Raw genomic sequence first — 23,486 nt, 5'->3', positions numbered from 1 at the left:
CTATTCATTATTGTACATTGCAACAATTCTTAGTATTTTTAGCATTTGATTTGATATAAACATGTAAGATAAATTCTAGAATATTGAAAACCCTGATAAGATGAATTGTTTACTTGTTCCCATTCTAAGCACCAATTCATCTCAGATAGAAAATTCCCCAGGAGTCTAGTAAACAAGATGTAGTCCATGGGGGAGATTAGCATCCTAACACCCACTTTCAGTTCAATTTTTCCATTATTGAAACAATGAAAAAGTGGCTATAAATCTAGAGACAAATTACTGACTATAAACAACCCAGTCATTGGTGACAGGCATACTCAATTTTTTTTTTTTTAATGTTCAGCTCCAATCTGAGAATTAGGTTTGTATTTGTTCCTCAAGAACTAATTCCCTTTTGATATAAAGCTATTATTTTAATGGAAAGATTCATTTCCAAGTCAGAAGCAGTAAGGCTCTGAGAGTATTTGATAAGCAGTGAGCATAAACATCAATTAAACATGTAACCCTTCTACTGAAGAAATTCAATACAAATTATACATTTCACTCTGCCCTCATTCTGAAAAACACCAAAGACTACAGTGTCCACAAAATCAGCATTTGCTGATAGCTTCATAGGCTAGGCCCTATTCTAAGAGCTTTTAATTTATTATCCCATTTAATCCTCAAGGCGACCAATTGAGATATTGATGTTGTAGTGGTTTGGAGCCGTATGTGCCCCAGAAAACCATGTTCTTAAAGTTAATTCATTCCTGGGACTCTGAACCCATTATAAATAGGACCTTTTGATGAGGCTACTTCAGTTAAAGTATGTCCCACCTTGATCAGGATGGGTCTTAATCCTATAATAAGAGTTCTTTATAAAGAGAGTGAAATTCAGAGAGAGAGAATGTGCCACAGGAAGCAAGATGCTATATCAGTGGAAGCTGGAAGAGAAGGGAGAGACCAGTAGATGCCATGATGTGCCTTGCCATGTGACAAGCAAAGGATCAATGATACTGGTAATCAGACCCAGGGCTCCACAGTCTTTGGGAAGAAAGTATCACCTTGATGATGCTTTGATTTGGACTTCTTCCCAGCCTTAAATCATGAGCAAATAAATTTCCATTGTTTAACTCAACCCACGTAATGGTATTTGCTTAAGCAGACTAGAAAACTAAAATATATGTGCTTATTATTCTCATTTCACAGATGAGGGCAATGAAGCACAAAGAGATGGTGCTCCTTACCAAAATCCAGGCAACACATTTCCTGTGGCTGTGCTCCTAAATACTGTTGAGCTCCACTGCCTCTCTACAAAATAAGAGATTTGATCATGGGAAGAGTAAATATATGGGTAACTCTGATAGAACACCACCACTGTGTTTGCGCCTACAAGATTCATGAGAAAGTTGGTGGGCCCTGAGAATGTGGCCAAAAGGATGAGAAAGCAGAGGCACACTGCATTCCACAGCAGGCCTACCTGAGCGGTGTCTGGCATAACCTACTCATCTGTCTGGCTTGCTATAAAGCAGCAATCTGATTTTTCACCCATTAATTCGCTGCCATGTTGAGTAATCATCTCCAATAAGCAATGTCTCTTGCCAGGCACTGGAGATGGAACAAGGAAAGAAGTCCAGGCTCACACAGAGTTTAGCACAAGCTAGTGCGCAGTTTATAGTCTCATGGGAAAGAGGGACAATAATCACATGATCATACAAATAAGTACAAACGCACACCTCTGATGATGCAGGAGAACACACAGACACAGGTCTCTGGAAGCAGATTCCAACAGGGGACCTAACCTCACCCAGAGGTCAGGAATGTGTCTGTGGAAGTAACACCTGGAGGAAGTGGAGTAGCTCACTTAGGCCAAGGGTGGTCCTGGGCAGCCAGGAGGTTTGAGGAAACTTCCTGTGGCAGGAAGGAGCACATTGCATCCCTGCCCCTGGGAGTGGACTGGGTGTCTGGAACAAGGAGGCACAGACAGCCAAATGAAAAGAGAAGCAAGCATATTCTTCATAAGGGAACGTGCCTCACATCTTGGCTGGCTGGAGCTGGTCAGAGGGTAATCAGGAAAGGAGCAGGGGGGAATAGAATGGAGAAGAGTGATCAGACCAGTGATTGAAGGACAGAGAGGACCAACAAGTCAGTGAGACAACCCAGAGATGACAAGGACAGAAGTCCCTCTTCTACCATCCAGGGGAGGGGATGTCTCTGGATGCAGAGTAGTCCTGTGGAAGCCACAGGAGTGGTAGGCTTCTGCTAATACACAGCCCGAGGCAAAGCAGGTGGTGAGTGCACGGTTTCTCCACCCGCCCCCTGGTAGCCATCTCGCCCACCAGTGACTCCTGTTAGTCACACCCTGGCTGGGAAAACAGCTACAGAGGTCAGCCCCACGAGTTACAGATGGGGCAGGTGGGGCAAGGACGGACTGGAGGGCGACAGGCACAACATAAACAGGTACTGATCTAAGAGCTCGGTAAGTTCCTACACTCCAAATCCTACCCTTCCTAGAGACATCTTCCCTGTTAGGTGCCATCTATTAATTGGAAGTCATGAAAATGTACCCAGTCTACTTCCTGATCCTGTTTATTTTTACTTTAGGATCCACAGTTTAGTGTCACAGTCTGATTACATGCATTAAAAACATCTCCAAAGTTCTATTATTTTTGTAATGTGTAGGCATCATCCATTTTGCTATCTGAACCTTATATAGGAGGGAAAAAAGATAAAGATGACCTTAGATCTTGCCTGGGGAGGCTTTCTGAGCAAGAACTGCCAATGCATGTTTCTAAATGTCAAAAGAGGTATTAGCAACCGATTAGCAAATTTGTCTCTAAAGAGCACAGAAGTCAGAGTGAAGCTGTGTCTAAAACAGATGCACTTTTCTAAGGCAGGCAGCACAAATCTTCCTGGACTCCCTTGAATGTGGTTATGGAATCATCATTAGGTTAGACCTTGAGGCTCCTTCTCAGATTTTCAAACCCACTTACCACTAAGGCATTTTAAACTCTCATCACAGATGCAGTGAATTCTATCCCACAAGAGGTTCAGTCTTCACCATCTATTTAAATTCAGCCTCTTCACTGGCAGCTCACCTCTAACAGTGAAGATGAAGAGATTCCGTGAGCTGTGAAAAATCCACAGCCCTGGGAGCTAAGATCTGAACAGATTTTATACAAAGGAAAATCTGCTTAGGAACCATCGCAGCCCAGCTTTCCTTATCTTCGAAATTCTACAAGCATTTAGAGCTGAGTCATAGTTCTGTCTCATTTGGTTGATTTTGGTGGGAAGGCATCTTTGAATGAACGGGACGTGTGGGAAACTAGGTGTTTTCATTTTAATTATCTCTGATATGCTATATTGGCATCACTAAACATAGGAGATTAGTATGTATAGGTGTATAGGATGTTATAGTGAAAAAATAGCTTTTCAACTATGGCACTTGCTTTCTCACCCAGGAGGTTTGTATACCATGTTGAAGCATTCTAAGACATTGACTGTTGGAGAAAAACGTCGCTTACTGAGACACAGAGATTGATATGACCATGGACAGAAAAAGAATTTATTGGGAAGCTTATCTAACAGAGGGGGTCTGAAGAACAGACTTCAGCACCCCCCCGCCCCCCAGCATGGTAGGGGTCTGAAGAGAGACTTCAGCCCAGTCCTGGAAGGGGGGGACTTAAATTTATACAGAACTTTCCTAGGCGGGGGAATGATAGTTGGTGGGAGGGGTTGAGGGTCCGAGTGAGGGGCAGGGGCCAATAGGAAGCCCTAGGGGTGGAACATTTTCCCTGATAGTGACTAGAAGATAGTGGGTTGGGGAGTTATGGTTTCTTGGAATGCTGCATAAGCAGATGTTTCTTTGATCTGTAGAAATTTTATCTCCTTCGAATATGCAGGTAGGTTTCCATTTCCCTTTACTCCCGTCTCTATGTGGTTTCCAACCTGTGGGGAAGCGCCGTGCCCTTAGACACGTAGGCTTATGGGGGATGAGGTGAGCCTTTCCCCAGTGCATATCAGGGGAAACTGAGCTGCCGCTTGTTAATTATTGCAAACCTCTAACATTGACTTTAAAGGATTTTGATCTACAGGGTTAAGTAACAGGGTGAGGCAGCCTAGGACTCTTTTCCAAATCACGGTCAACAGAGTACTTTAAAATAAGGCCCAGAGGAAAAAATAAAAATAAAAATAAAATAAAATAAAATAAAATAAAATAAAATAAAGCTAAGGTCAAGATGGGGCGACTGTATGACTTGTAACATAATATCAGATGATTTAGGTAAATGAAGCTAATCTAATCTGGCACTGACTGTGAATTGCGATTTTTGATAATTTTTCACGAGGTTCATTTTCATTCAACATTTACATTTAATATAATTTTCATTCAGTTAGTAATACTTTTCTAATTTACATTTTAATACCACTGATCCAAAGGGCCTTTTAAATTATGCCTTTTTGTTTTGACATAATTGTAGATTCAAATGCAGTTTTAAGACATAATACACAGGGATCCCATGGGCTGTTTACCCAATCGTCCTCAGTGGTCATGTCTACATTATGAGGGTATTGCCAGTGATAGTCAAGGCACAGAGCAGTCTATCACGACAAGGATCCATCACGCTCCCTTTTATAGCTGCACATACTTACTCCCCCTCCTCATACCTTCCTTAACCTTGGAAACCAAAGATCTGTACTTCATTTCCATAATTTTGTTATTTCAAGATTGATTACAAATGAATTTTGGGCGGAATGGCTTTTTCTTTTCATTCAGTTTAATTCTCTGATGATTTATCCAAGTTGTAGAAAGTATCAATAATTTGATCTTTATTACCAAGAAATATTCCATGGTATGGCATATTGCATCTTCAAGTTAGAGTTTTCTGCCAGTTTTTAGCTATTACAGATAAAGCTATTATAAACGTACATGCACAAGTTTTTGTATGAACATACATTTTCATTTTTCAAACTTTTGTCAGGTATGTGATTTGCAAACATTTTCTCCAGCTTTGTAGCTCTGTACCTTTTCATTCTCTTAGCAGAGTCTTTCACAGAACAAACATTTTTAATGTCCACAAAATCCAGTTTATCAGTTTTTCCTTTAAAGATTTGGGAGTTTGGTGTCAAATTTAGTAACTCTTTACCTAACCCTGGATTCCAAGTTTTTCCATAAAATAAGTCTTTATAGTTTTATATTTAAGTCTGTTATTTTGAATTTTGTGTCAGGTGTGAGGCTAAGGCTAATGGTTGTCCAATTGCTTCAGGAACATTTTTTGACAAGGCTAACTTTCCTCCATAGAATCGTTTTGGTACTTTTCTCAAAAATACTAAGGCCCTATCTGTGTGGGTCTATTTCTGAGTTATCAAATCTGTTCCATTCACCGATGTGTCTATCCCTTCATCATTACTATTCAGTCTTGAATAATGTAGTCTTAGAGTTGGATAAAGTGATTCCTTCCTCTTTGTTCTTTTAAAAATTTGTTTAGCTAGTCTAGTTCCTTTGACTTTTCATATAAATATTAGAAAAATATTGTCTATATCTATAAAATATATTTTTGAAAATTTCCCAGGAATTGCATTAACTTGTATATGAATTTGGTGAAAATTGGCATCTTTCCTTCCAATTCATGAACACAGTATATGTCTCTCAATTTTCTGAGATCTTCTTTGATTTCTTTCGTCAGCATTTTGTCATTTCCAGCATACAAGTCCTATAAATATTTGTTAGCTATACACTTAGGTATTTCTTAGTGGTTGTTAATGGTAGTCCAGGCTTAATTTCTGTGTCCCAATTTATTGCTTGTTTTAAGAAATATAATTCATTTTTGTATGTTTCTCTTGCAACTTCTGACCTTGCTGGATTTTATTAGTTCTAGAAGAATTGCATATATTCCTTGAAATTTTCTACTCAGACAATAATTAATTTGCTAATAGAGACAAGTTTATTTCTTTCTTTCCAATGTACTTGCCTTTTATTTCCTTTCCTTGTCTTATTACACTGACAAGAACTTGAAGAATGTTCCTTAATCAGAGGGGTAAGAGTGGAAATCCTGGCCTTGTTCCTGATCTTAGGTAGAAGACTTTTAGTCTCTCACTGTACATATAATGTTTGAACCACATTTTTTATATATACTCTTTTTTTTGTCTTTATTTTTTTAATGTTACATTCAAAAAATATGAGGTCCCCATATACCCCACCCCCACCCCCCTCACCCCACTCCTCCCCCCATAACAACAACCTCCTCCATCGTCATGAGACGTTCATTGCACTTGGTGAGTACATCTCTGAGCACCGCTGCAACCCATGGCCAATTTGGTCAAGTTCAGGAAATTCCCCCCTCCTTATTTTTCTGAGAGTTTTTAATCATCAACTGGAATTAACTTTTGTCAAATGGTCTTTTGCATTAATTATTATGATCATGTGATTTATCCTATTAAGGCTGTTGACAGGGCGGATTACAATGATTGATTTTGAATATCAAAATAGATGTGCATTCCTGTAATTCACTCCATTTGATCACGGTGTGTAATTCTTTTCTTGTATTTTCATTCAGATCAGTTTACTGTTGATTTCACTTGAAACTTCCTCTATAATCCATGAGCTTTTAGTTTTGCGTAGTTCGTTTTTCCAATTGTTAGAGATTTTTCTGTTACCTTTCTGTTTACTTCTAATTTGATTCCATATTTGTTGGAAAAACAACACTCAGTTTGGATTATATTCTTGTAAAGGTTATGAGGTTTGTTTTGTGACCCAGGATATGATCTCAATATATGTTCCATGGACAATAAAAAATAGTGTATATTTGCTGTTGTAAGGTGGAGTGTTCTCTAAATTTCAATTAGATCCTGCCCGATGATGGCCTTGTTGAATTATATTATATCCTTGCTGATTTTCTGTCTAATTGTTCTGTTGTTTAGAGAGAAATGTTGAACTTTCCATCTCTAACAGTGGATTTGCCTGTTTCTCTTTTAACATTCAGCAGTTTTTCCTTCATATATTGTGCAGCTTTGTGTTTGGTGCATACAATTTTTGGATTGCTATGACTTCTTAGTGGATTGACTCATCATTTTATAATTGCCTTCTCTGTCACTAATTATATTGTTTGCCCTGAAGTATACTGATTTTAGGATAGCTACTCTTGCTTTATTTTGATGTCTGCATGATATATATTTTCCATTCTTTTTACTTTTCTCTTGCCTGTATTGTTATATTTAAAGTGAGTTTCTTATAGACAACATATTCTTGTGTCATTTTTAATATACTTTGAAAATCTTGATATTTAGAACATTTACATTTAATTATTGATATATTAGAGTTAATACCCAGTTTTTTTATTGTGTTCTTTTTTATTTCTGGTTTCTTCTTTTATAAATATTTTGTGGATTACATGAATATAATTTTTTTAAATTCCATATTGTTATCCATAGAATATTTGAGTGCCTCTCTTTGTATAGATATTTGTTTAGTAGTGGCGCTACATTGGTGTGATTAGTTCAAGTGAAATATAGAAACCTTTCCTTCCCTTATGTCCCTTTACTCTCTCATGTTTATAATATAATTGTCTTAAATACATTTTTACTATTATTTCAAATGATATCACATGGTGTTATAAGTTCAGCTTCAACTATCCTCAAACGTAATTTATAAAACTCAAGAAGAAAAGGAAAGTCTATTTTATTTACCTTTTATGTTTCTTAGCAGATTCTTTCTTTCTACCTGATGATACAAGTTTCCTTCTTTTATTATTATTTTTTTCTGTTTAGAGAAATACTTTAAACATCTTTGGGGAACTAGGTCTTCTGGCAACAAATGCCCTTTTTTTAATTTCTTTGAATATTTCTTGATTTTCTCTTCATTCCTGAATGACATCTTTGCTGGATATATGACTCTGGGTTGACAGTTGTTTCCTTTGGCACTTAAAAATCTTGTGTCACTTTCTTTCTGGCTTTTATGGTTTCCGACAAGAAATCCATCGTTTATTTCCCATAAGTAAGGTGCCATATCTTACTGCTTTCAAGATTTGTCTTCGTTGTCAATTTTCAGAGGTTAAGAGTCTGAAGTGTCTTGGTGTGGATTTCTTCAGTTTTTTTTTTTTTTTTCAAGTTTCTTGAATCTGTACATTTTGGCTTTTGCCAGCTCAGGGGAGTTTTCAGCCTTTATAACTTGTATAACTTTTCTAGCTATGCCCTCTTTCTCGTTTTCTTACTGGAATCCAGGGAGGTGTATACTATACATTTTGTTATGGTCCTACAGACCCCGTAGGTTCAGTTTTTCTTTTCAGTCTATTTCTCTCCATTGTTCTAATTGACCTTGCTTATTTATTCAAACTGACAAACCCCTGTAATTGGAGTATCTACAACATTTAAATTTAATGTAATTAGGAACATGTTTGGCTTTAGATCTATCATCTTTCTATTATTTTGTATTTGTCCAATCTATTCTTTTTTTACACTTTTTCTTCTTCCTTCTTTATTGATTATATTTCACGATTCTATTTTATATCATTTGTTGGTTTATTAATTATAACTCTTGTTTCTAATTTTACTCATTTGCTTTATGCCTTATAGCAGCACATGAGGTGATATTTTATTCTTTATGTATAGTATAAGAACCTTGAAACAGTATACTTCCATTTCTCCACTTATGAACATTGTGCTGTTGTAATGCATGTTATTTTTATAAATGTTATCTTCCTCACAGTACACTGTTATTATTTTTGATTAAAGAGAATTTAGTAATGTGAAAATAATTCTCTATGTTTTCCATGTAGCTACCATGCCCAGGGCTTTCCCTTCCCTTGCAGATCCATATAGATCCTTATTCTCAGCTCTTCTTTTTCTACCTGAAGGTCCTCTTATATTTCTCACAGTGTGAGTCTCCTGGTGATGAATTCTTTTCACCTTTTTATGTCTGAAAAACTCTATTTTGCCTTCATTTTGAGAAGATATTTTCACTGTTTTTTAACTTTTTTAATGAAATAACTTTAGAGTTACCGAAGAATTGTAAAGGTAACACCGAATATTTTTGTCTGTCTTTGTCCACCTCCCCTTAATGTTATCACCTTACATAATCATGCATATTTATCAAAACAGAGAAATTAACATGGCCATGACACCATTAACAATTCAATTAACTTGATTGAAACTTTATCAGTTTTTCAACTCAGTTCCAGGATCCAGTACAATTTTAATGGCCCCTTAATCTCCCAAGTCTGTGACAAATTGCCATTCTTTCCTTGTATCTCATGACCTTGACACTTTTGAGCATTTCTAGTGAAATATTTGTGGAATGTTCGCAACTTGGAGTTTTCTGATCTTTTCTCATATTAGACATTTCTTACCACATCATATTCGGGCATGCATAAACATTACTTATTACTGGCAAAGTTAATCGTGATTACTTGGTTAAGGTAGTATATGAAAATTTCTCCATTGTAAAGTTACAACTTTCCTTCTCAATTTTCTCCTTGTTAGAATTGAGTCACTAAATGTAGACTACAATGGCCGATGGGGTTAACTACCAGGGCAGATGGCCCCTCTTTGGAAATGGTGTTTATGTGTGATGAATCTGGACTCAGATGGGATCTCCCTTCATAAGACTTTCATGCTAATGTGCTGGAGGTGCAGTTAATGTTGGGGTTTAAGATATATTTAGGGGATTTGAATCTCTGGACTGACAATGTGATAGCCAGATCCTGAGCCTCAACAGACTCCAGCACCTACAATCTGATTTATTGGACTTACCACACTCAGCTAAGATGGAGGTGAAGAAGGACAACCACCACACCATGGAGCCTAGAGTGATTACAACTGAAAATGGGAGGATTGCATCCAGCATCCAGGTGGAATCTGAGCCTCCTCTTGACATAAAGGTGCAATGGACACAACCAATCCAGTGTCCACATAGAAGAGGTGGCATTGGATTGGGAAAAGTGGACATAATGGACAAAGGGTATGGGGAAAGGCAGGAAGTGATGAGAGGTGGAGGCGTCTTCGGGACATGGAGCTGCCCTGGATGGTGCTTCAGAGGTAATCACCGGACATTGTAAATCCTCACAGGGCCTACATGATGGAATAGAGGAGAGTATGGGCCATGATGTGAACCAATGTATATGAGGTGCAGAGGTGCCCAAAGATGTACTTACCAAATCCAATGGATGTGTCATGATGATGGGAACGAGTGTTGTTGGGGGGGGGGGGAGAGGGGGGGTGGGGGGGTGGGGTTGAATGGGACCTCACATATATATTTTTAATGTAATATTATTACAAAGTCAATAAAAAATAAAAAAATTAAAAAAAAAAAAAATGTAGACTACATTTACTTGGAGAGGAATTACACCCAGAGGTCAACATTTTGTGGGCATGTTAAAATTATCATGGTAATTAATAAATATTTTTAAAGATAGTTCAAGGACTAAGTGAATATCCTAATTCTCCTTAAAAATTTCCACTTTTTATTTTACCATTTACCCACAGATCTTGCCTGCAGCAATGACTACTGTGATATTCAAATATTAATTTTCTATTTTTCTCATTCTTTCTTAATTTATTATTTGAAAATTTTCTATAATGGTATTTGCCCCTTAACCATTTATATATTTAATAATTTATTTATATTAGTATGCACTCATGGATATTCATTTTATTCTTTTGGATATAATCTAATGCACATTATTTCTTTTGTTGCACAAATTTCAGCTTTGTCCTGGAAAGAGTTTGGACTCTTTCCAGTTGGTGATTGTACCCCTTTGACATACCCCTATCCTTTTTTAAAAATTACTTCCTTACTTTCTGGCACAACAAACTGCTCCAGGCTAGTCTTGTATTTTCCTGCCCCAGCCCTAGAATCAGCCATTTGTTTAGGGAGCCCTTCACTTTTATATGGAATAACAGCAATTAAGGATTAAAACACTGGGAATTTCCATTGCTCCTGGAGTTTCACTGTTTCTAGTCTCTCTCAGCAAACTGAGCTAGAAAATATACGATTATGTACAAACCCATGTATATGCACATATCTATATTCACCTGTCTTGTTATATGTTAAAATACACATGAATTCATACTCATAGCGCTGATTCTAATTCAGCACCACAGGGTGCATTGTAGCTTTTTCATACTTGCTATATATGTTTCTGTCAGTGGGAAACTGGTTCTCATTACCTTCTCCATTTACTGTTTGTCAATGCTGGTAGATTCATAAGATCGTTTTAGAATTGCCAAGCTGTATCCCTGGGAGAAACAAATTTAACAACTATAGTGTTAATGCATAATTCTTTTTGTATTTGGCTTAACATTATCCAGTACCAACATGGTTTCCAAAGTTACTTAGGTTAGCATTTTCCTTATCCCTTTCTATGAGGTTGTGTCATATACTTGTAATACAGTTGATTCATTTGTTACAATCTGCATAAGATGCTGGGATCTCTTATATTGCTTGATTTTTTTAACTTTTTTACATTGTTTATATATGTGAATTGTATCTTAATAAACCTGTACAGTTTTCATATGATGAAAGTTATTGTTTGGAGTGTAGGTAAAAGTCCTGTGTTTTGTTTTTTCTTTATTAGAGAAGTGGCAGGTTTACAGAACAATATTCTATGGGTTTTCATTAACGCATAGAATCTTGTATCATCCACCCAGTACCATACAGTATAGTTCCATCACCCTGAAATCCCCATTGTGCAGTCCCTTTGCATTTAAACTGTCCCCTTTTCCCCAACCACTGGTCTACTTTTCATCTCTATGGATTTCTCCTTTTAAGAATGCAATTTAAGTGGATTCATAATTATATATTACATAGTCTTTTATGTCTGTCTTCTTCACTTATCAAAATATATTTGATGCATCCATGTTGTTATCTGAATTAATAGCTCATTACTTTTCTCATTTTAAAAAGATTTGATTGAGTATATCATTCATACTGACCATACATAAAGAATAAGAGTTTGGGAGAAGTTGTGACTTTACAAAACAAACATGTGTAACGTCATATAGGGCTCCCATACATCTCCCACCACCAATTTGCATTGCTGTGAAATATTTGTTACAAAGTATGAAAGAGCATTGTCAAAATATCACTACTGGGAAACGGACTTTGGCCCAGTGGTGAGGGCGTCCGTCTACCATATGGGAGGTCCGCGGTTCAAACCCCGGGCCTCCTCGACCCGTGTGGAGCTGGCCATGCGCAGTGCTGATGCGCGCAAGGAGTGCCGTGCCACGCGGGGCCCCGCGTGGGGGAGCCCCACGCGCAAGGAGTGCGCCCGTGAGGAAAGCCGCCCAGCGTGAAAAGAAAGAGCAGCCTGCCCAGGAATGGCGCCGCCCACACTTCCTGTGCCGCTGACGACAACAGAAGCGGACAAAGAAACAAAAGCAGACAAAGAAACAAGACGCAACAAATAGACACCAAGAACAGACAACCAGGGGAGGGGGAGAAATTAAATAAATAATAAATAAATCTTTTAAAAAAAAAAAATCACTACTAACTATAGCCCATATCTTACTTGTGGTGCATTTTAATTGCCAAATAGTATTTCACTAGATGGATATATCACAGTTTGTTTATACATTCACTTGTTGAAGGACATTTTGGTTGTTTCAAGATATTGATATTTATGAGTAAAGTTATAAACGTTTACCTGTACATTTGTGTGTGAATAGAGGTTTTCAGTTCACTTTGGTGTAGACTTAAATCAATCAATGGCTTGCATTCCATCTTGGGATCACCATGTTCCTAGTTGATTTCTTAGAAATTTACATATGTTAAGGTCACTTTTTTTACTGTAAAGTTCTATGAGTTTTCACATTTGGAAAGTGTCATGAATCCAACACTCTATAGAATAATTTCACAGCCTCCGAAAGTGTCCTGTTTCATGAGTCAACCTAACAATTATTGATCTCTTTCCATCTCTACTGTTTTGCCTTTTCCAGAATGTCATCTAAGTAGAATCATACAGTGCGTAGTCTTCTCAGACTGGCTTTTTTCCCTTTATAGTATTCATTGAAGATCCTTACAGGTTGCTACATGGATTAATAACTCATTCCTTTTGGTCATAGAGAAATATGTCACAGTATGGAGATACCACAGTTTGTTTATACATTCACTTTTTGAATGACATCTCAGTCATTTCTAGTTTTTATTGATTATGAATAAAGTTGTTACAGGTTTTTGTGTGGAGATAAGTTTTCAGGTCCATTGGATAAATAACTAGAGCATGCTTACTGGCTTGTATCATAATATTAAGTTTACCTTTATAAGAAACTACAAAACATCTTTCACAGGAGCAACTGTACCATTTTGTAATTCCAGCAGCAATGAACAAATTTCCTTTTGCTCCACTTTCTCACCAGCTTTTGATAGTGACAGAATCCCTGAGGGGATTCCGAAGCTCTGTTCTCAAGTCCATACATTTTAAAAACTATAAAGTCTTCCTGGAGATTTGACACCTTTTTCATTATGTAATGTCTTTCTTGTCCCAGATAATCTTCCTCATTCAAAAATCTGATTTTTTCTGAAGTCAATATTGCTACTCCAGCTTTGTTTTTATTAATGTTAGCATGTGTTCCTTTTGTTGGGTCTTGATTTTTCATTCAATTTGACAATCTTTGTCTTTTAACTGGAATCATCAGTCCACTCACCTTTAAAGTAATTATCAACAATGTTGGATTATTAGCTATAACCTTTGCATCTCTTCTCTGTTGTATTTTTTCTCTTCCCTTCCCCCTCTTTTTAAGCCTTATCTGGTTTCAATTACATAGCTTATATTATTCCATTTTTTCTCTGGCTGTTTTTCTAGTCCATTTCCTGGAATCACCCTCCCTTGTTAACTTTGAATTTTTATCCCTTACAAGAGACAGGAAGGCGGAAGCAACCTGGCATTGGGTAGATTTCCCTTTTCCCAGCTGGACTAAGTTGTAGAATTGCCCTCTGGTGAAGGTCCTCCCTCTGGGCCTTTGGCCCTTGTTAGATGGACGTGACTATGGGGGTACCACAATGGCCCTTTTCACCCTACCCCTGCCAGGGGCTTTTGGGGAGCATCCTCAGATCCTCTGCGTGAGAACACGGTGAGGTTCATGGAGGAAAAGTCTGCAAATGTCTTAAAGTCCTGCCTAAATCTGCAGCCCTCAGGAGTTCTCATATTCATGCTACTTCACACTCAGTCTCCAGCAATTTGTCAAACTGCTACGTAAGTGTTCCTACTGGCTTATGGTGTCCAATGGCTTTTATTCAGGTAAGCTAATCTCAAGGGCTGTTTATCTCTGGATGCACTTGACTCTCCAGGTTTGGGGGTGGCCATTTTCCCTGTGACCTCATCTCTCTGCTGAGTCCAGAAAGTTACTGGTTTTCAGAATATCCAGTTCATTCTCGTTGTAGAAAGAGGAGAACTAACTTCTAAGCTCTTTAGTTTCATAGATGAAACCAGAAGTCCATGCTAAAATTTCATATTCTGTTGCATCCATGACCCTAAAGTAAGAGAAGACTGTTGGATCATGTCTATTAAAAATTTGATTCTAAAAGGAAGAGTCTGCAAGTTAAGAATACAATTAAATGTATGAAACCACACTGGCTATATTGGAAGGCATGTGCAATGTACAAAATAAAATTCCATTTATATTTAAAATATTGAATTATACTTTTAAAATTATTCAGCTTACTGACCTGTATAAATTACTTATTCTTAAAGTTCCTCTCATTTGCAGACAATCATATTAACTAAATGCTTTTCTTTACGGAATTAGGATATTTTAATTTTCCCAAGGCTTACTTGTTCTCAACCCTATCCATTACTTTCATGATTCAATATGATTGGGTCCTGAAGTTAAAAGTGACTTCAACAAACAACCACATACTTCTTACTTCTTTTTTAACATACGTGATGCCTGCACGTATCAAAAAAAAGCATTTTTTATTTCAGTGCACAACATTCATGAAATGCAAATGATAAGGAGAATATTAGTGGCTCTCAACTCTTTTTATAAATGGAAATACAAATATGATTCCCCAGTGATTGTTAATTCTATGTGTCGACTTGGCTACATTATGATATCCAATTGTTAGGTCAAGCACTGGCCTTCATACTTGTTATTATGGGTTTTTTTCACAGATGGGATTTTTACCTTTAATCAGTTGATTCCATCCACATTCAGATGATTGCAACTACAATCAAGAAAGGATATTACCCTCAACAATGTGGGTATCTCCTCATCCAATCAGTTGGAAGTCATAAAAGCCAGAATTGAGGTTGCAGAGGTCAGAAGCATTTTGGCAGGTTTCAGTATTGGCTCTTGCTGGAATTTCCAGCCAGTCAGCTTCCCCTGAAGAACTCAAAGTGAAGTTTCTACTGTGTGGCCTGCCTTACAGAGTTTGGACTTCCTAGCCTCACCATGGTCTTAAGAGCCAAATTCGTGTAACAAAGCCATATATACACATACACGCACATTTCAAAATGGAACACAGTGCATTGTAAAGATACTTTTACCTCACATGTCCTATCTGCCTACACCTCGAAGAAAAGAAGTTATAGTGAAATTGTAAGCAAATTAAGGGCATATATAAATATCTACAATTCTTTTTGTATGGTGTAGAGTCCATGTAGGTTAACAGCTCTGTTACCATTGAACAAGAATCCTTTAATATGACACTGAATCTGCTGAGAGGTGAGTTACCAGTTACCCTCGATTTTAACATGCAACCTACAGATGCCCTTGAGCAAAAAGGATTCATCATGAGGTCAAGACCTTCCCTGCAATACATGTGTCTGTCCGTCTCCTCTACCAGTGGCTACGTTTGTTGTTGTATCTTTTGCACTGATCACTAAAATGCTTCACACAACCATGGATACCACAAAAATTAAATTTAAGAATGCCAGCATTTTTATACTTTTCCTGATTGAGCATTGTTGTAGTTGTATCATTTTATCCAACTTACTAGTTTAACAAAATAAATTGAAATCATTTCCCTAAATTATTATATATATATTTTTTTACCTAAGGAAACTGTCTCAATTTTGGAAATATTTTATTGCAGGTGATTATGTTGTCATGACTATATATTTTGAATTGAGTAGAAGAATGGGATACTTCACTATTCAGACATACATCCCCTGTATACTCACTGTGGTTTTATCCTGGGTGTCATTTTGGATCAAAAAAGATGCTACACCAGCGAGAACAGCATTAGGTGAGTTTCTAAATAACTCTCCCATGATTTTGTGCAATTTTAACTATAATCTTCAATGAAAAATATTTAATTCAAACATTATTGATCTAATTTGAGGGTTACTTGAATGATACTTAGAATATTTTTAGGTAATAGTTAGCTTGTTCTTTCTGGAACAGTGGATTACACATATGCCACTTAAACTAAGATATGGTTAGGAGCTCAGAATTACATCATCGGTTACTATGCTCCAGGACTGATGTGATCACACTCATTTAGGCAAGTTCCAGATCCAGCCATGCTCACAAGTCTCACAGTGTCAATGTGAGGAAGCAGTACGAGACACACATCTCTGAAGATGAAGGCACAGTATCAGTAAAATGCTTTCTATAAAAGAAGCTCTGCTTTTATATAGCAATTTACCAGCAAATAAGAAAGTGATCATTCTTTTCAGCTATCCTCAAAGTCTTCTCATGAATTTTCCTCTGGACCCAGAATGCTTCTTAATAAAACACTACATTTCAGTGGTTTTAGAATTGTGCAACATGTTATATATCAGTTTTTCTTTATGATAGAAATTATGCTTAACTTTTAATATTTTGATTTGTGAAGACAAGAAATATGTAACACTGAATAAAGAGGAACATCCCCAAAATATTTTTCTTCAAGTTTTGAGGAGCTAGTTGATTTCATATCCTTACAAAGTCTGTTATACTACCCTGTTCTTTCTCTGTGTTTTCTTTTTATTGTTTGAGTGTTTAACAACAAAGTACTGTTTGAGTGAGATAATGTAACCTGCAATGGCCTCAAGTTATACTCATTTGTATGTTTAAAGAAGACAATATAATTACTAAATTAGCAGGCAAAGTTAACATATTTAATAATTATTCTTGGAGTTATAAACACACAATTAAAATGTTGGGTGTCTTTGCGAACAAGACTTTTAAAAATCAGTTTCAAAACAATATAATATAATATATAGTTACATTGTAAAGATCTCTAATATATATCTTTAGAAAGGCTTAAAATAAAACCTGTCCTCATGTTGTACAGATAAATATTTCATATATTGGGATGCATTTTCTTGTTTCACTATCAAATGCAAATACAAAATCTTCCTTATCTAAAAACTGAATAGAAATGAAGATGGCATTCCTTGGAATACTTTGTTAAATAACTAAAGAGTTGACTTTAGTTAAGACAAAATGAAGGGTTCCAAAATATGTTTTCCAAAATTTAGTCAAAAAAATAAAACTATTAATTTAATAACTGACATGAAAAACTGCATGATTATGTATGTAATCAGAAATGAATATTAACATTTGCAAATGTACATCTAAAAACTTAACATGAAAATCCCTCTCATATGGAAAGCTTTCATTGCAAAAATATGGTATTGCCTTTAGTTCAGGATTCCTTGCGTGAAGGCATATTTGCTATGTTAATATCATATTTTAATTCTATTCCAAAGGTTTTCAGAGAAGACTCATTAACAGATTATATTTTTATCCCAAGAACATGACAAATAAAGTACTGCTAGTTGCTGCCTTTATAACCTCCATAAGAGAAACATGCACTCATGAAAATTTTAATCCATATTATAACAATTTGCAAATTAGCACTAGTTTGTATTTTAAAAGTTATTTAAATATTTTCAGTAATACGTCTGCCAACCAAGCATATAGAAGCATTGTAATGAAGACTACTCATAAAATAGAAACCAAGCATTAAATTTATTTTTTGCTAACTCAAATAAAAATAAGGATATTTCTGTTAGAGTGGAAGCATGGGAAAAATTGGTGCTCATTTACCCAAAAGTAGCTGGTTGGATTCCTTCCATTTCACAGCTGACATTACCAATTGGATAGTCAAGTTGCATGCACACATATACTCAACTGTTTTCATTTAATTCTCACAATATCCTTAGAACATAGGTATGCTAACATCATTCCAGAGAAGAACCCCCCCACACAAAGGCTTAAAGAGACTCCATTCTCTATAAATCATCCTTCCTGCCAACTTTCTTTTCTTTCAAAATTCTCCTGTTATCCAATATAATATTTTCTAAGGCACTTTCCCTGCAATTCTGCATCAAATAGACAATCATCACTGACCCTTCTGAGCCGTCACGCAAGATCAATGTAATCTCATTACCTGTTAGACTTAATTAACTAGGTGTTCAAATGTTGTTTGACTTTGTTTGCATTTCATTAATCTGGTCCTAACTTTATAACTATCTCCTACTTTCTTCATTCTGTTGTCTTATTTGCAACGCATGTAATAAAATGAAAGTAGTTCTTTGTGAAGAAATAGACAAGCTTCTGATACGATTGACCAAGAAAAAAGGCCAACAGTATTGAAAAAAAAAAGGAACATAATTGTAGCTTTTTGACAATAAAATTGGACACTTAGACATATAGTATTTATTAAATCTAATGTAAGAAGAAATACAAAACATAAATAATGCTATAATAATTAATGAAATTACATAAGTAGATTGAAATCTTTCCATAAAATATATTAGTCCCATATGGGTTTTCAGTTAAATTCTAGCCAACTTTGAAAGACAGATCCATGCATATTTTAAGCAAAGTCTTTCAAATAAATAAAAACAAATAAAAACAAATAAAAGAATTAAATTATATGAGAACAGTATAAAATGCCTACAAAACCAGCCAAGGACTGTATAAGAAATGAAGATTACAAGCCAAACTCACCCATGAATATAAAACAGCTATTCTACAGAAATACTAGGAAACAAATCTTGATCAAGATGAGCATTCTCAAGAATAAGTAAAGAAGACTGGAGGTGGGAATTTTGCTTAACATTACAAAATCTGCGATGAAATAATATTAAAGCAAGATAACCATGCAATAATCACAATCAAGGTAGAAAAATCATAAAGTAAAACCCAAACCCCATTTTTAATCTATGAAAAAAATAAAAGTCTAGCCAAGAATGTAGTAAATATATGGAGGAAGTAAATTCACATCAACTAGAGAACACGACAATAGATCACAATGTAGGGTTAAAAAGTGAAAAATAAAAATAAAATACACAAATCAATAGTATATTATTAGGGTCAAAGGTAAATGACATTAATGTCTTTTGAAATCCTTACGTTGGGGGATTAAAATTTTGAATGACTTGAACTTTTATAAATTACCTATGAATGTTGTGATTCCTAGAGTAAACCCCGTACAAATGTAAAGAGAATGTGTAACTTCCAAAGTAATTGAGGGAAGTAAAACAAAGACATAAGCAATTCACTGAGCTAATGCAAAGAACAGGTTCACAGAAGGTCCACTGATAGTGCAGATGAGCATGTCACCAACTCTGCACAAAGTGCTGTGGAGAAAGTGCTTGGGTCAGTCTTGGGTCAGCGTGGGAGTTCAGAAATTGAATGGATGGAGAGGTAAGAAAGAAAAGGGTATCTAGGCAGGAGAAATGTATGATTGCACGTTGCAGAAAAGTGTAGACTGTATCAGGGGACTATAACCTGTACCCTCATTAAAATATTTGAAAGACAAATGTCAAATAGGAGAATTACTGAATATGTGGCAGGATGTCAAGGTAATTCAGATAACTTCATGTTATGAAAACTATGATAAGAAATTGCATTGAAAAGTTGCTTATGAAATTGTATAGACATTAAAATTGAAGGTGACATAATTAAGCAGGCAACGTCCAGAAGGAATCACGCAAAATGACACAGCTGTCTTGCAATGGGGGGATCGGGGGTGGTCCTTGGCTATGTCCCTTCCATCTGGCTTCCATGGATAATGTGATGGCTGTCCCCGGGGCAGGTATCACCACGGTGCTCACCATGACCACACTCAGCACCATCGCAAGGAAGTCCTTGCCAAGGGTGTCCTACGTCACCGCCATGGACCTCTTCGTGACAGTGTGCTTCCTGTTCGTCTTTGCTGCGCTGATGGAGTATGCCACGCTTAACTACTATTCCAGTTGTAGGAAACCAACCGCCACAAAGAAGAAAACATGTGTGAGTTGCAGACTTTCTGGGAAGATAGTGGGAGGAAAGTTTGAGATACCTATGCTTTTTTAAAATGCAGTTTTATTCCTAAGGATCTTCTAGAACATTATATATAATAGTTAATTCGATGAGACTTTAAACTCAGGACAGATTTTCTGAAGACATGAATATGCCCCTCAAGTTTCTGTTGAGTCTCGTCTACTAGCGCCATGGATTCATTTAGTCACACCTTAAAGATTGCTCTTCACTGTGGATGAGCTGTGATGTAGAGATGCTCACAGTCATTTAATTTTTTTTAACTTTTTTTTTTGTAGTTGCTGCATCCAGATTCCTCAAAATGGATTCCTGAGCGAATAAGCCTACAAACCCCTTCTGTATGTATAGCATTTCAGGTGCAAATATTTCTGAGAAACTTCTACTAAATTAAGATTGCATTTGAACAATGTTATCATTTATGTATGCATGTACTGAAGACCAATAAGAAATGCAAGTGCTTTGAAAAATAGAGGAGGAAATTAATCATAGTTCTGCCCAGGGATTACTGTATAGTATACATATTTCTGATTGTTTTCTAATCATTTAAATAATGTACATGCATTTATTTTAGGAAAACTAAGTCCTGATCTATGTTTTGTTCTATAGTCTGTTTTCGTAACTGAAAAGTTTATTATAAATAGTTTTCCCTGTCATAAATATTGCACAGGGTCATTTTAACAATTGCATCACATATTCATGATTGATGCATAAGCAAATATAAAATAAATAGAAAAAAATGCCCTTTTTTCCTCTCCACACTTCAAAATATGTACTGTTTGACATTTTAGGAATAAATATATAATGTATAAGTATTTACTACAAATCAGCAAAACGTAATGCATATGAATGTGGACTTGAAAAGGCTAATACACATTTAAAAATACATAAGTTTTAAAGACAACAATGTAAATTTTCTCCCATCAGATTAGCAAAGATTAAAACAACATTTGGGGGATGGACACTCTCATTTATCTTTAATAAACAGTCTAATATATGCATCTTCCTGTTTTTATTGAGTTTTGTGATTATTGGTCTTTTGTTCCTGTTGCCTGCAGAACTACTCTCTCCTTGACATGAGGCCACCACCACCTGCGATGCTCACACTAAACAATTCCGTGTACTGGCAGGAATTTGAGGATTCCTGTGTCTATGAGTGCCTGGATGGCAAGGACTGTCAGAGCTTTTTCTGCTGCTATGAAGAATGTAAATCCGGATCTTGGAGAAAAGGGCGGATCCGCATAGACCTCTTGGAGCTGGACTCATATTCCCGCATCTTTTTCCCTACATCATTCCTGCTCTTTAACCTGGTCTATTGGGTTGGATACCTGTATCTCTAAATGTTGCTTATCGCGATGAATTAAGAGCACTTGGTTCACACTTTCCTCATTCCCAAACCTGTACCAACCAATCTGAAGTAGCAATGAAGGGCACTGCTCAGTTTAGCTCAAGTTATAGGTTACCTTTGAGCAACCCAGGTAGTAAATGGCAAATGTTTTTACTGTGTATTTCATTTACACGCACACACTCACAAATACACAAATTAATTCAGTGCATCTGTAGCTTGGTGATGTTTATGAATGGTATTTGGATAGTGGAAGCAGTTGCCAATTACCCTTGCCAAGAAATCTGTAAAACATGTAAGGAAACATCTGAGAAGCTCTCTCAGGCGCCTGCCTCTTATACGCCTTTCCTCTCGCAGCCCTTAGCCCAAGTGCCCATGTGTGCTGAACCACTACTGGCCGAGATGAATCACGCTCACAGGCACTCTGAGCTCAAGTGTGAACTGCAGTAAGTTTGACTCCATTTCTTCTTTCTGTGGCCTCTTCTGCACCAGTGCAGTTAGCTATCATTCCTTCAACTAACAATCAAACTCTCGGCTTGGGAAAGGGGGAAGATGCATTTTGCTGAAGTCAAAGATGTTGATTATCTCTGAATATTAGAAGGTTATTACTTTATTTGAAACTGCTGAAAGTCAGCAGTGTTTGAACTTTATGTTCTTGGACAAGTTAAGCTTGAGTTCAACAACATTCTACTTTATGTTTTGTTTGACCAGGGCTCAACCCCAGTGTCTGTGTCTAGTTTATGAAATTATGGGCTCAAAGATAATCTTCATCGTGCAAAGAAAAATACACAGCATTCACAAGCCTTTGTCCTGGAAACATATTCAGAGTGGAAAAGAAATGTAGATTGGATTTTAAAAATTCTTAGCGGATATTAATTTTCAAGTTAAATCAATTTTAGATGCAAAAAATGGGTAATGGCCTTCATCAATTATATATTTTGATGAACAAAATTATTTTATACTTTGAAATATGGATACGTAGCAAAATCCCAAAGAAAAGGATCCCTGACAATTATTACTCTTTTGATATTTTTATAACGCAAAACCAGTTTGCTTCTTGATATTAGTTCTTTGTTATAACTGGATACCAGTATGTACTTCATAAGACTCTTTTGAAGTATCCCACCATTGATAGGATAAAAAAGGGCCCTGTTTGCCAGTTAGTTAATAGTGGTTTGGACTCCTAATAACTAAAATTTTGGTACTAGAATCTTGGTGTTTCTCATATTGGTCACGCAGAAATTTTAATTAATTTGATTGGAAAACATAAAAAAATTAATTATCTATTGTGCATACTATTATTCATAAATAAGTAAAACATTATGCAGAGAACGATATAAAAGTGCTATTTTCACATTACTGGAAGCATGCCAGGCACAGAAAGAGACAGAAGTGGAGGAGGCCAGAAAAATTGAAATTATATAGGTTTGTTTATTCTTATAAACATAGTTCATATCAAGTGAATGCAAAAACTAACTATATGATCAACCCAGTTATTCAAGGACCAAGTCAATTTAGTGTTAAACATTCAAGTCCATTTTTTTTCTTCCTGTTTTAGTTTTAATTTTCTACAAAGACCATTAGCCCATCACTTCTATTTCATAATTCCAAATAAAAAATAAAATAAATATTTGTGGAGGAGCAGGCTGAAAATATTGGCTGAAATGAAAGTTCTGACTTATTGGTGAATTTCACGAGCTGGTAGAGTAGTTTTCTTTGACTACATCCACAGCTCCTCCCAACCTCAGCAGAGGTCATGTGCGGGTCCTGTGATCGCAGGAACCCAGAGCTTGCCAGAACCCAGAGCACGCAACACGGCAGTTCAAAGTTTGTCTCTTTCAAGTCTAATGTCCAGCTTCGTGAGTTTATTGTTTCTAACAACATGAAGAATTCAACCTGTTAGATGTTCAAGGAAGTTCTGGAGAGAGTTGAATTTCCTAGTAAAATTCTTCTTGTGAGGAAAACAACATAAAAACAT

The 23,486-nt window shown here is 36.3% G+C and overlaps 1 protein-coding gene across 2 annotated transcripts in view; it reads left to right on the top strand.

Moving 5' to 3' along the window:
• Nucleotides 1-23,161, top strand: part of GABRG3 (gamma-aminobutyric acid type A receptor subunit gamma3) — a 672,352-nt gene extending 649,191 nt beyond the window's left edge. For both annotated transcript variants that reach the window (XM_058294809.2, XM_058294810.2), the window contains 4 exons: nt 16,004-16,156; nt 19,943-20,139; nt 20,445-20,504; nt 21,222-23,161. In XM_058294809.2, coding sequence (XP_058150792.1) covers nt 16,004-16,156; nt 19,943-20,139; nt 20,445-20,504; nt 21,222-21,503 — 692 coding nt within the window. In that variant the 3' untranslated portion in view covers nt 21,504-23,161. The remainder of the gene's footprint in view (nt 1-16,003; nt 16,157-19,942; nt 20,140-20,444; nt 20,505-21,221) is intronic.
• The last annotated feature ends 325 nt before the right edge of the window (nt 23,162-23,486 follow it).

The sequence above is a fragment of the Dasypus novemcinctus genome, chromosome 3, assembly GCF_030445035.2.
Source record: "Dasypus novemcinctus isolate mDasNov1 chromosome 3, mDasNov1.1.hap2, whole genome shotgun sequence".
Lineage (NCBI taxonomy): Eukaryota > Metazoa > Chordata > Mammalia > Cingulata > Dasypodidae > Dasypus > Dasypus novemcinctus.
The sequence above is the reverse complement of the archived record's forward strand: the minus strand, read 5'-3'. Positions and strand labels throughout refer to the sequence as shown.